Source organism: Hypanus sabinus, chromosome 15 (assembly GCF_030144855.1).
Source record: "Hypanus sabinus isolate sHypSab1 chromosome 15, sHypSab1.hap1, whole genome shotgun sequence".
Classification (NCBI taxonomy): domain Eukaryota; kingdom Metazoa; phylum Chordata; class Chondrichthyes; order Myliobatiformes; family Dasyatidae; genus Hypanus; species Hypanus sabinus.
This window is the reverse complement of record NC_082720.1, coordinates 77,608,182-77,622,377: the sequence shown is the minus strand read 5'-3', so window position 1 is coordinate 77,622,377 and position 14,196 is coordinate 77,608,182. Positions and strand designations below refer to the sequence as shown.

At 37.8% G+C, this 14,196-nt stretch overlaps 1 protein-coding gene across 6 annotated transcripts in view; it reads right to left on the bottom strand.

The window, feature by feature from the left end:
* The window catches only part of aff4 (AF4/FMR2 family, member 4), a 116,077-nt gene that overhangs the window by 26,057 nt on the left and 75,824 nt on the right, over positions 1-14,196 (bottom strand). For all 6 annotated transcript variants that reach the window (XM_059990540.1, XM_059990544.1, XM_059990545.1 and 3 more), the window contains 4 exons: positions 12,864-13,790; positions 6,101-6,189; positions 4,656-4,914; positions 2,768-2,871 (listed from right to left, as the gene is read on the bottom strand). In XM_059990540.1, the coding sequence (XP_059846523.1) occupies positions 2,768-2,871; positions 4,656-4,914; positions 6,101-6,189; positions 12,864-13,790 (1,379 nt within the window). The remainder of the gene's footprint in view (positions 1-2,767; positions 2,872-4,655; positions 4,915-6,100; positions 6,190-12,863; positions 13,791-14,196) is intronic.

The following is a 14,196-nucleotide window of genomic DNA, read 5'->3' as shown; positions in this document are numbered from 1 at the left end:
GAGTTTATTTGAATTAGACCCTTTTCAAAAAGGGCTTATTTCAAAACTTTATAATATAATTATGAAGATACGTTCAGAGCCCCTTTATAAGACTAAACAGGATTGGGAAAGAGAGCTTAGTTTTAGTATTTCTAGTGAGAATTGGGATAGAATTCTTCAATTAGTTAATACATCATCGTTATGTGCCAAACATTCACTAATACAATTTAAGGTTGTACATAGGGCCCATATGTCCAAGGATAAATTAGCTCATTTTTACTCTCATATAAGTCCTATTTGTGATAGATGTCATTCTGAAATTGCGTCTTTAACTCACATGTTTTGGTCGTGTTCATTTTTGGAGAAATATTGGAAAGATATTTTTGATATTATTTCTGCGGTTTTGAATATTGATTTACAACCTCATCCTATTACCGCAATTTTTGGTTTACCAATGTTAGATTCACAGCATTTGTCTTCTTCAGCCTGTCGAATGATTGCATTTCTAACTCTGATGGCTAGAAGATCTATATTGTTGAATTGGAAAGAAATTGATCCTCCCACTGTATTTAATTGGTTCTCTCAAACTATGTTATGTTTAAATTTAGAAAAAATTAGAAGTGGTACTTTTGAGACTTCTATTAAATTTGAAAAGTTATGGAGACCATTTATTCAACATTTTCATATGACCCTGTGCCAAGTACATTTGATTTCCTAGCTTTTAGCTTATGTATTTTGAGAGGACCGGAAGTGACGGCATTGATGAATACTTATTTTTGTGAGATATTATAAACAGCCCACTTTTTTTTTTCTCCTTCTCTTTTGTTTGTTTTTCTTTCTTTTATATTACTTATTAGTTATAGTTATTAGATTAGTTAGTTTTGCATTATATAAATTTTTTTTTGTTTTTTTTTCTTTTTTCTGTTTTTTTTATATTATACATTATGAAATATTTAGATTTACTATGTCCATACATATATCTTATGGCTTATGTCTTGGTAAACTCATTTATATTGTAACTATTATGTATGTTTTTTTTCATATGTAATGGAATGTGTATGTTGGTAATTTCTTTATCAATATATCATCTGTATTCTGTCCATATTACTAATATTAATAAAAAGATTTAGAAAGAAAAAGAAAGAGAGTTTGGTTTGCAAGTTACATTGTAAAAGTATTTGTATATGCACCATAATAAATATTGAACAGGCTGGTCACAAACTCAATATATTTCTATACAAATTGAAATTGAATTTCCAGGCTTTTTTATATTAAAAAAAATCATTCTTCAGTACATAAGTGTAAAAGAGAACAAAATAATTGTTACTCTGGATCAGATACAACATACAAAAAACACAACTGAGAGTGGCCGAATATACATAAGATCAGCTTATGTACACAGACTGATTGTATGTACATAAAGCAACACTAGGTGCACAAGTAATCTTGGTAAAAGAAACTCTTCTAGGTAGCAGCAGGGCATGGGAAAACACAGTAAAACAGCCAGAAGTCCTGGCACATATTGGCACCAATGACATGAGAAGAAAAAGCGAGGAGGTCCTGAGGAGAGCATTTAGGGAGCTGGGTAGAAAACTGAAAACCAGGACCTCCAGTATATAGTATAAAGTATATAATCCTGTAGCACAGTTAAGAGATTGGCAGGAATGATGTTGTGGGCATCAATGAGTCATTGCCAAAAGATGATTATAGTTAGGAGCTTAACATCCAAGAATGCACACTGTATTGAAAGGACAGGCAAGTAAGCACAGAGGGTACCGTGGCTCTGTTGGTAAAAAAAAATGAAATTAAATCCTTAGAGGTGACAAAGGATTGGAAAATGTAGAATCCTTGTGGGTGGAGTTAAGAAACTGCAAGGGTAAAAAGACCTTGATGGGAGTGATATACAGGCCTTCAAACTGTAGTCAGAATGTGGGCTACAAATTACAACAGGAGGTAGAAAAAGCATGTCAAAAGGGCAATGTTACAATAGTCATGGGAATTCCAATATGCAGACAGACTGGGAAAATAACTTTGTTGTTGATTTTGGATACCACAAGAGATTATTTGTAAAATGCCTATGAGATGGCTTTTTAGAACAGCTTTATGGTTAAGCTCACTAGGGAAAAGACAATTCTGGATTGAGTGTTGTGTAATGAACCATGGTTGCTGCATTACAGGGTGATGTGCAGGATTTTGAGATGAGGTTCAGAATAGGTTCACTTGGATAGAAAATATTAACTACAAAGAAAGACAAACTACAAGTTTCTTTGGAGTGGCTTAGCAGTATCTTACAGAAGTATATATCATTAAGGAAGGCTTAGATAGAATAGATAAGTGAGTATTTTTACCATGATGGGAATGTCAAATAATAGAGGATATAGCTTTAAATTGGTTTATTATTGTCACATGTTATTCATAAAGATTGTTTCATGATAACAGTGCAGTGCAGACAGGCAATAAAGTACATGACAATAACACGGTAGACTGCTAAGTTGAGTCCATCTCATCTTACTGGGGACTGTTTAGTAGTCTTCTAACAGCAGGATAGAAACTATCCTTGAGCCAATAGTACATGGTTTCAGACTTTTGTACCTTCTGTTCAATGGGAGGGAGGCAGAAGAGAGAAGTGGGGTCTTTGACAATGATGGAAGTAGATACAGTAAAAGTTTAAAAGGCATTTATGAACAGTTAGCAAGTTGAGAGATATAGACCATGTACAAGCAGATGTACAGTTCCTGTGGTGTACTGTTCTACGCTCCATTACCAGTGAAGTAACTATTACACTTACCGTTCATCAAAACTGAGCTTGGGCCGCCTTGACTTCAAACCATCTCCTGATGGTGCTGCTGACTGCAAAGGGTTCAAGCAGCTAACTGGATTTTTTTCTTGTGACTGATTAAAATAAAACCAATTAAACCATGAGTCCCAATGAATACCATTAAAACTGTAAGATGTTTAGAAGAAGTTCTACCCAAGAACAGATTTCTTGAACACATGGATATCTGGGATTCTAATTTCCACAACATTAGCAAGTAACACAAAAAATTAACTTTGCACCTGTTAAAATGTCTAGTCTCCTTTAATTTATTGTCATTCCAGATGATGATTTCATGCAAGCTATTTGATAGCCAATATAACCTAGATGTCTTACGGCTTTCAAGGAGTTTTACAGAAATGGTTTGAGATCAACTTCTTCTACAGCTGTTGAATGGCAGTATTGAGCCTCAGCCTAATCCCCTCTAATAGAAAAGTACCTCACAATAGTCCTGGATTTGAAAAATAGGAGAAAAAAATATACATTTGCTCCCAATAACAGACTTTTTCCATCATGATTTCCACATTCAAAAAGCTTTATTGAAAACACTATTTTGGCAATGAAGACAAAAATCATCTTCATAAATAACTAACAGAAGTTGGTACAGCAGCAGAAAGTGTTTGGTATAATGAAAAGGTCTGGTCCATCAGTACTTGATCCAATTATTCGCTAAATAGATTGTGTGTGAATACATTGATCTGAAATAAGTCTGTATGTTTGTTGTGTACCTTTTGATGTTGTCAAATTTTTGGACAAATACACATGATGCATTGAGAATATTAGTGAAGTTGGTCTCAGCTTCTTAAAAAAAAATGTCTGGATGCAGAAGGTTCATTGCCCTGTAAAGGCACTGGAAAATGCTGGCCATGTGTTGGTATACTTTCTATACTGATTAGACTGCTCAACTGTATTAAGTTGATAATTTCATGACATTAAACCATCTATAATGAAACAATGCTAATAATTTGCAACCTTCTGCACAATTTCACTGAAAATATATGCAGCTATAAGTTACAGATATGCTGATGTCAACTTCATGACCCCTGCCAAAATGGCAAAGCCTTGAGTGGTTACACTGTCTAGCGTGCAAAAATTCTACCACATTTAAAGGGGAAGAACATGCAGATGATGTCAAAATAAACCATGCTGATAAAACTTATCTAAGCTATGTCGCTATTGAAGTGTAATTTTTATGAACTTTTCAGAAGCAGATTTTCAAAAACAGATATATTTTGAAAGATTTAAAGATTAAAAAAACTAAATTCAATTTAAAAAGTGTAAATTGAGTTAACAGCTACACCTTTCAGACGCATGATTTGCATGCAAGGCATCCCAGTACTAGCACCAATTCCTCACAAAGTTTTGAGGTCTGTGGCTTTAAGAGAAACATACAACTTCTGGTCTATAATTCTAAAAAAAACCTGATTAATTTCTATAATACCCTGCTGTTGCTTTTTTGTAATAGTATTTGCAGGAGGAGAGAACTACTGAAGTAATTTTAATCTGTATTATGGACCCTACATTTATATTCCACCAATGGCTTCCATTTTATCCCCATTTATACATTTAGGTTTTGGCTTATTTTGGCTTTCTTACATAAGCTTCATTTTTCTAAGGAAACATGTAGTATGAGACATAGCAGATTATATTCCCACCCAGGTTGAGTACTGGCATGCAACTGTTGTGACTGCACATCATAGGATAGGCAAAATATTTCACACTGAACAATGTGTTCCAGAGCACGGAGGAACCATGAAAATGAGTGGAAAATAATCAGAAATTTGGCCATAGCAACATATTAATACATCAACATGCGGTGATATGACTTATAAATTCTGAAACTGAAACTCGATTGACTCACTCGGTTTTCCTTTGGACGTGAGGATGTTTTATCATCCGTTTTCTTATGCTTGGAAGAGGAGGAACTGTTTTTGCTGCTATTACTGCTGCTACTAGTCTGCTTTAGGTTACTATTTTTGCTCTTTGAGGTTGATGCTGGATTGGCAGTTCTTTTACGATTTGGATGTTTATGCTCTGTTTTGGGTGTTTTTTGTCCAATGCTTGCAGATGGAGAAGATGGAGGGATCTTTTCTCTTTCAGTGATTGGTTTTGAAGAACTCCTTAAAAAAAACACAAAGTTAAGATGTTAAATTACAGGAACCCATTCACCCCTGGATAATAAAGCTCTAGAAATCACCAGCGGTTAACAATGCGCTTATGTCAATTGTGCTCCGAGATCCTTCTCAATTAGTTTGTTTTTAATATTATTTGCTTGAAAATAATGTCAGGGGAGCTCACTATGGAGTAAAATAATGGTGGTGCAATTGGCAAACATCCTTTACAATTTTGTTAGTAATTAAAGACAGAACATCAACTCCTTCAAATGTGCAGATTAATTTTGTTGTGGAATATGGTTTTGCTAGTAAAACCAGCATTTATCAATCATTCCTAATTGTCCATGAGATGATGGTGCTGAACTATCACTGACTTTTGCATTCCTTCAGGGGAAGCTTTGTTCAACTGGATAGAATGCGATTTAAAAGAACAGTCAATCAGGTTAACGTGGGTCTGGAGTCACTAACATGTCAGTCCCAACATTAGAGTTAGTGATACCTATTTAATTTTATTTAAATCCCATTACTACCAGAGTGTACTTTGCAGTTAAAATAGCTTTCTTTTGAGAAATAGTCACACTGGAAGCTTTCAGATGTACCAGAAAGTAACAGAGGTATATTTATGCAGTCTTTATACATATGGTATCACTGACTCCCTCATGTATTGGATCTCAGTCCCCATCATTTTACTAGGATAAGAACACAAAACACATACATGGAAAAATTTGGGGTCTAGGGATGCTGGGACAGAAGATAAGAGAGAAAGGCCTCTTCTTCAGGTGAGCAGGAGCAAGATAATGATCTGGTGTACAGTGATTCAGCACAAGGCTTCGGCTCTCATATACAACTACATGAACAGCAGAGAATTACAGCCATCTTTTGGGATGATAACATCATTGGTTGCTATGGTTAGTTGAGAACATATTAGAGAAATGAAAAAGACATTTTTTTCTTTTCCACCAGTCTTGAAGCAGGGTCCTGGCTTGAAACATCAACAGCTTATTCATTTCCATAGATGCTGCCTGACCTGCTGAGTTCCTCCAGCATTTTGCGTGTTGCAAAGAAAAGTATTGTTTTAACTCAAGAATAAATTTATAACATATAAATTAAAGGCAGTATTCAAATGCATATAGGTTTTCAAAATATTACCAGTTAAATCATTTTAATCGTTTAATCACAAGAAAATACTCACTCTCTATTACTGGATGCTTTGTGGTTAGAATTAGTCCTTTCTTCTATTTTAGACTTCTTGCTTTCACAATTTTCAATTTCTCCATCATTCTGAGCAAACATATGAAATATTTATCAAAATCTCAAATGGTTATTAATTACATGCACAAATTACATTTAACTTACAATAATTTTTTTCAATTGTAAGTTGGAGATAATTTGGTGCGTTTCCATAACATGATCTGGCCTGAGAAAGACACAAGATGAGGCAAAGTTTCATACAACTCTGTATTCAATATTGTAACTTTATACAACTTTAAATTTAAAACAGCTTCAATTTCAAAACAAGGCTGCTATAGAACTGGCCTCTGTTAAGGCAAGTTGCATAAACCCAATGGGACTGGAAAGAAAACACCAAAGAAACCCTTAAAATTTCACTGTTGTAATTAACCTCTGAAAATTTAAGTAGCTGAGGAATGTTAAGATTTACAATTCATAAGAGTCACCTAAAACAGTTAACAAACTATGACATTAAATACATTTGCAGTGGAAAGTGGTTTAACATCAAAAAATTGAGAAGTACAGTGGACTAGGTCATCTGTGGGCCCATAAGTCCATGCAGACTGAATCCCTCTTTACGTCACTCACAACCCACTTTACATCGGCAGCACAGCAGTGGAAACTGCAAGTAGTTTTGAACTCCTAGAAGTGCACATCCCACACTTCTCATGATCCCCGAACACAATGTGCACAACTAGGAAAGCTCAGCAACACCTCTAATTTCTGAGAAGGCCGTAATGAGCTGGACTATGCAAGCTATACTCCCCTCATTAGATGGATACACAGTATGGAAACTGCATTTGAAGGCATGCTTTTAAGAACTGCAGTGGTTTTCCCATCAAGATGGAAATTCAAGTCACTTCACTTTGAGGGTTAGGGAATGTGTTTTTACAGATTATGTCCACTCTGGAAAACGTCAGATCATAAAAAGGACAGAGCTATGGGTCTGCAAGGATCACAGGACTGTAGGAATAGAGAATATTAAATAGGGCACAAATGGCAATGAGGATTTTAAATTCAAGACAGAAGTCTTTATGGTCGTGCAGAAGTGAAATACAACACAGACTGAAGATGAGCAAATAGAAGCCATGATAAAATAAACAGCAGCAAGGGAGGGATTCTGTGACAAGGAAACAGCTTGTGGCAGGTTAACTGTTTTAGCTATAACAATATTTTGAAAGGAGAATTTTCTCCCACATTCCACACGACCAAATATACTGAAGCTTATTAGAGGTAGGTTACTGATTGGTGGTATTACGCTACTATCCAAACACAGTTTATGGCATGCCTGTGAATAAGGCTGCCATGGGACACCATGGAGATTGTTGAATGAAGGATGAGATGAGGCAACCAAGTCTGACAAAGGAAACCAAATAAAACATAAAAATATATAATATAGCAAAAGTTAGGAATATTTCAAAAACCAACAGAAGGCAAGAAGAAATATGAAGGGAAACTAGCTAATTATATACAAGAAGGTACCAGAAGTTTTTTTCAAATATATGATTATATTGAGAGTGGATACAGGACTTCTGGAAAATGAAGCTGGAGAGGTAGTAATGGGGATAAAAAAATAGCAGAGGAACTTAAGTATTTTGCATCAGTCTTAATATGGGTGCAGATGTGAGTGTTGTTACTAAGGAGAAGGTGCCTGGGAAGATGAAAGGTATGAAGGTACCAACTAGACCAGGGTTCTGAAAGAGGTAGCAAATGTTACTACACCAAGAAGGGAGGGAAGCAGAAGTAAGGAACTTGTAGGTCAATAAGTCTGACCTTCAGTTGTTGGGAAGACGTTGGAGTCCATTATCAATAAGATTTCTGGATACTTGGAAACATGAAAAAAATAGGCCAAAGTCACCATGGTCTCCTTTGGGGAAAACTTGCCTGTTAAGAGTCAGTGGATGTTGTACACATGGATTTTCAGAAGGCCTTAGACAAGGTGGTGCACATGAGGATGCTTCACCGGATGTGCCCATGGTATTACAGGAAAGGTACTAGCATGAATAGAAGATTGCTTGGCTGGCAGGAGGCAAAGTGTGGGAATAAAGGGGGCCTTTTCTGGTTGGCCACTGTTGACTAGTGGTATTCCACAGGGGTTAGTGTTGGGGCCGCTTCCTTTCACATTATGTCACTGATTTGGATGACAGAATTTATGGCTTTGTTGCTAGTTTTGCAGATAATACAAAAATAGGTGGATGGGCTGGTATTGTTAAGAAAGCAGGGAGTCTGCAGAAGACTTAGATTGGGAGAATGGGCAAAGATGTGGCAGATGGAATATTGTGTATGGAAGTACGTGGTCATGCACTTTGGTAGAAGGAATAAAGGTGTAGACCATCATTTAAACAGGAAGAAAATTCAAAATTCTTAAGTACAAAGGGACTTGGGGTCCTTGTTAACATGCAATTTGTGTTGGTGGTAAACAGCAAATGCAATGTTAGCATCAGTTTCAAGAGGACGAGACTGTAAGAGCAAGGATGTCATGGTTAGGCTTTATAAGGCTAAAGTCAGGCTGCACTTGGAGTATTGTGAGCAGTTTTGGGCCCTTTATCTAAGAAAAGATTTGCTAGTATTGGAGAGGGTCCAGAGGAGGCTCACAAGAATAACTTTGGGAATAAAAGGAGAAGGATCGCTTTGGGCCTGTACTCGCTGGTGTTTACAAGAATGATGGGGTGGGGATCTCATTGAAATGTTTTGAATATTGAAAAGTCTGGATAGTGTCCATACAAGGAAGATGTTTCTATATTGAAGATGTCTAGAAGAGGACACAACCTTTGAGTAGAAGGACATCCATTTAAGATCAGAGATGAGGAGGAATTTCTTTAGCCAGAGAGTAGTGAATCTGTGGAATTCACTGCCACAAGCAGTTGTGGAGGCCAAGCTTGACTGATTCTTGATTAATCAGAAAGGTTACAAGCGGAAGACAGGAGAATGGGGCTGAAAGGGATAATAAATCAACTATGGTGGAATGGCAAAACAGACTCAATGTGCCAAATGGCCCAAATCTGCTATGTCTTATGGTCTAAAGCACCCATAATTCTGGGCAATGAGGTCTGCCTGTATGAGACATTACAGCAGTCTCACTGGCATTGCATCAATAATACCAATATTTTTCATGGCTGGTGAAAGGGTGAACAATTTTCAACAATGATGAGTTAAAGGAAGGAAAACAAATGTGTAAGAAGAGAATAAAAAATGAAGAACTGAATAGCTCAAAACAACAAGGCTGGGGATCAGAAGCTACAAGGCAATTTTGGGTTGCTGAGCCTTCAAATGATATTAAAAAAAATGAACAAGACCAGGTTTTTTTTCAAAAACTTATTCTAGTCACATGTTTATTCTTCATTCTAATTACTTTTCTCTCCTTAATCAAGATATACTGCAGCATTACATTTATTCCAAGCTTCAACACTCGTCATGAAAAGCATGTGAAAAATTACTTAACTTTTCTTTATTGATGGCAGAATTAACAATAACGTTAATTTCTAATAACACTCATAGTAAAAACAGGAACAAATTGGCAGCGAGTCATGAGAAAGAAAAAGTTACATGGATTCAAGTTCTACAGATGTAAATACTGCAGATTTTGGAGATCTGAGAAGTTGATGGGTTAGACACTGGAAACTGAATTACAAATTGTGATGACGTCAGCTGAAGAGGCATACAAATGTGCATTGGAGGATGGACAATTAAGAGATGATAAAAAATAAGCTGAAACATCAGAACAGTGGTGAGGAAAATCTGAATGCTGGAAATGAGAGATACAGGACTAGAATAGAACATATTGCTGAATTTGATGTCATGTCCTGAAGGCCGCAAAATGAGATGTGGTGATTCATAAGATTACATTGCACTTCTTGGAACAGGGCAGGAGACCAAAGATAAGAATTCAGGGGGAAGAGAGGAATGAATCAGAATTAAAACATTAGACATTTGTATGTCCAGGACTGAACAAGGCCTTACATTGCAAGGCGGTCACCCTGTCTACATTCCCCCCCCCCCCCCACATATAAACATGAATTTCAGATGATGATGAGGTCTCTGGGAGTGATAGATCAGCTGGTTGAGTGGTGTCACAATAGCAGCCTCACACTCAATGTCAATATTTGAAGAGGTATAATATGATTAGTAGTAGTCAGCATGGCTTTGTCAAGGGCCGGTTGTGCTTTCGAGCCTGACTGAGGATGTGACTAAACACATTGAAGGAACAGCAGTAGATGTAGTGTATATGGATTTCAGCAAGGCACTTGATAAGGTATCCTTTGCAAGGCTTATTGAGAAAGTAAGGAGGCATGGAATCCAAGGGGACATTGCTTTGTGGATCCAGAACTGGCTTGCCCACAGAAGGCAAAGAGTGCTTGTAGACAGGTCATATTCTGCATGGAGGTCGGTCACCAGTGGAGTGCCTCAGGGATCTGTTCTGGGACCCTTAGAAGTTTTTATAAATGACCTGGATGAGGAAATGGAGGGATGGGTTAGAAGTTTGCTGATGACACAAAGGTTGGAGGTGTTGTGGATAGTGTGGAGGGCTGTCAAGAGGTTACAGCGGGACACTGATAGGATGCAAAACTGGGCTGAGAAGTGGCAGATGGAGTTCAACACAGTTAAGTGTGAAGTGGTTCATTCTGGTAGGTCAAATATGATGGCAGAATATAGTTTTAATGGTAAGACTCTTGGCTGTGTGGAGAATCAGAGGGATCTTGGGGTCCGAGATCATAGGACACTCAAAGCAGCTGCGCAGGTTGACTCTGTGGTTAAGAAAGCATATGGTGTACTGGCCTTCATCAATCGTGGAATTGAATTCAGGAGCCAAGAGGTAATGTTGCAGTTATTTAGGACCCTGGTCAGACTCCACTTGGAGTACTGTACTCAGTTCTGGTCGCCTCACTACAGGAAGGATGTGTAAAGTCATAGAAAGGGCGCAGAGGAGATTTACAAGGATGTTGCCTGGATTGCGGAGCATGCCTTATGAGACTAGGTTGAGTGATCTTGGCCTTTTCTCCTTGGAGCGAAGGAGGATGAGAGGTGACCTGATAGAAGTGTACAAGATTATGAAAGGCACTGATCATGTGGATAATCAGAGGCTTTTTCCCAGGAGTGAAATGGTTGCCACAGGAGGACACAGGTTTAAGGTGCTGGGGAGTAGGTACAGAAGAGATGTCAGGGGTAAGTTTTTTTACTCAGAGAGTGGCGAGTGCGTGGAATGGGCTGCCGGCAACAGTGGTGGAGGTGGATACGATAGGGTTTTTTAAGAGGCTTTTAGATAGGTACATGGAGCTTAGTAAAATAGAGGGCTATAGGTAAGCCTAGTAATTTCTGAGGTAGGGACATGTTCGGCACAACTTTGTGGGCTGAAGGGCCTGTATTGTGCTGTAGGTTTTCTACGTTTCTATTGTGGATTCTGGAAGTGGAAACTAGGAGAACATACACCAGTCCTAATTGAGGCATTAGCAATCAGAAGAGTGAACAGTTTCAAGTTGCTGGTGTCAATATCTCAAAAGGATTTGTCCTGAACCCAACATATTGATTCAATCATGCAGAAGACAGGTCAGCTGCTCTACTTCATTAGGAGTTTAAGATTAGTATGTTAGCAAAGACCCTTACAAATTGCTTTAGATATATGGCGAAGAGCATTCTGACTGGTTGCCTCACACTCTGGTATGAAGCCTTCAGTGCACAGGACTGCAAAAGGCTGGAGAGAGTTATACAGTCAGCCAGCTCCAACAGAAACACAACCCTACACCTCACCATCTGAGACATGTCCTTTTCTCATTACTACCAGAGGAAGCACAGAAGCCTGAAGAGAGATACTTAATATTTTAGGAACAACTTCATTCCCTGCACTATCAGATTTCTGAAGAATCCACAAACCTATGAACACCACCTCATTATTCCTTATTTTTGCACTATTTACTTTAGTAATTTATAGATTTTTATGTCTTTGCACTTTGCTGCTGTCCTAAAACAAATTTCATCTTATGCTAGTGATAATAAATTTGATTCTGATTTAGGAGATTATTCTTCTACCTCCATCAATAGCCGCTTAAATTCTCATGGCATCTTCCTTGGTAACCACAGGAGATGCAACATCTGGCCTGATACCTCCTGTTTTCCAGGGACTGCAACACTCCTTTTAGGTTATGCAGCAGTTCACTTATGTAATATCAAATATACGCATTTAATGTTCAATGGAGTCACCAATACATTAACAATTATTGAGAAAATAATTCTGAGCTTCCAATTGCCTGACACTTCAATTTTCCGCCCCATTCTGAGGCTCTGCATCTCTGGTTTCCTAGCGCAATGTAAACTGAAGCAGTAGCAGTTCCTTCTACATTTTGGCACATTATAGCATTTGGGACTCCAAAACGAATTTAACAATTTCAGATAATCAGCCAATTATTCCTGAGCGTTTGCAGCTATCTGATGTTTCAGATGTCATTCATAACCTCCCACTTGTATCTCTTTTAGAGATACATTTACCAACCTCTTTCAACCAGTATCCACCAATTGAGTCTTTCAAGCTTACTTAATCTTCACCCTATCATCAACCTGAAAAGATAACTGTTCCTCTCTCCACTGATGCTGCCCAACCTGTCAAACATCCAGTATTCTGGTTTTAAAACAGTCTTCATTAAATTAATTCTACTGTGAAAATTCAATTCTCTACTTTGCATCATTTCCTGTGGAAAAACCCAAAATGTTGACTATACAAAAATGTAACTTACTTTGTGTTTCCGCTTGCCTTTATTTGACTTTTTCTCAGCAGACTGCTTTGGAGTGTCATGCATGCGTTTATCTAAAGAAATCTCCTTATTCATTTGGATTTGCTTTGTTTCGTTGTGAGGTGATTCAAATTTCCTAGGTAACAGACTTAAATCAATTCTAACAATGAGTGAAGTAATGTTGCGGTATTTATCATCAACATCACTCAGAGGTGAAAGTAGTTCCTTCTCTTCCATAGGAGAGAAAAGCCTTTGTTGGAAAAAGCTGTCTTCCCCATCAATGGAGGATTTATGGACAGGTGTCCTATTATTCTCCGAGTATTTTGGAGTTTGGGAAGCAGGTGGTAGAGTTTCACTTTGCTCAGAATCAGAGGATGACAAGTCTGTTTGAACAGGCTCTTTTGATTTCTGGGGTGTCTTGCTGACAATCTTGCGTTTCTTTTCGATTGTTGTTCTTGTTGAGGACTTGGATTCTCGCTTTGTGCTGGGCTTTCTAGAACCTTTCGTAGCAGCTTTAGGGCGATTTACAGGAATGAGAGTTGCTCTATCAGATGTTGGCTCACTTTCAACTTTCAGCCCACCCCTTGGTTCCTCAGTCACAGTTGGTCTCTCCGGTTTCTTGGGTTGCTTTTTACCGACTGTTTTCCTCTGAGTGTTCCCATCACTCTGAGCTGGTGACTTTTGGCGACCTCTAGTTTCTGATCCTTTCTGTGTATTCCTTGAATCTCGCCCTGGTGTGGCTACAGAGCCATCCTTGGACCCACCTGGATCCTCATACGTGGCACCCTGATCCCGACTCTCCTTTTTGTAACTGCGGCTCTGTGATGATTGTATATGACTATCCACAGAAGAAGCCGGTGAAACTTTATGAGAATTCACTTTGTTCAGCCAGTTTTCTAGCTGCCACTTACTTGAAGGTGGTGGTTCAGGCTGGAAAAGAGTAAGTATTTTAAAAATATTTACAGACTTTCCCTCAAAAATTGACAGAGCTCTTTTGAAATCAAACACCATCATTTGAATACCCATTACTTTGCTCATGTTGTCCCAATGGCTTTTGGAAAATACTGACAAACATCAGTTTTCATATCCAAACAGGTTATAAAGTACCATTATTAGCTTTAGATAGAAAAAGAAACAAGAATAAAAAGTGGAACACATTGACGCGATCCTTGTACAAAATTAAGCTTTTTCCAAAGAGCTAAAAGGATACAAAATTAAAACAATCTATGTTAGCTAACTGGCTATGACAAGTTAGTCTAAAATAATTTGATGGAAATCTGGGACATCGGCAGTGGCGTATAATGTACAAAAACTGAAAACTATTAAGATCAATCAG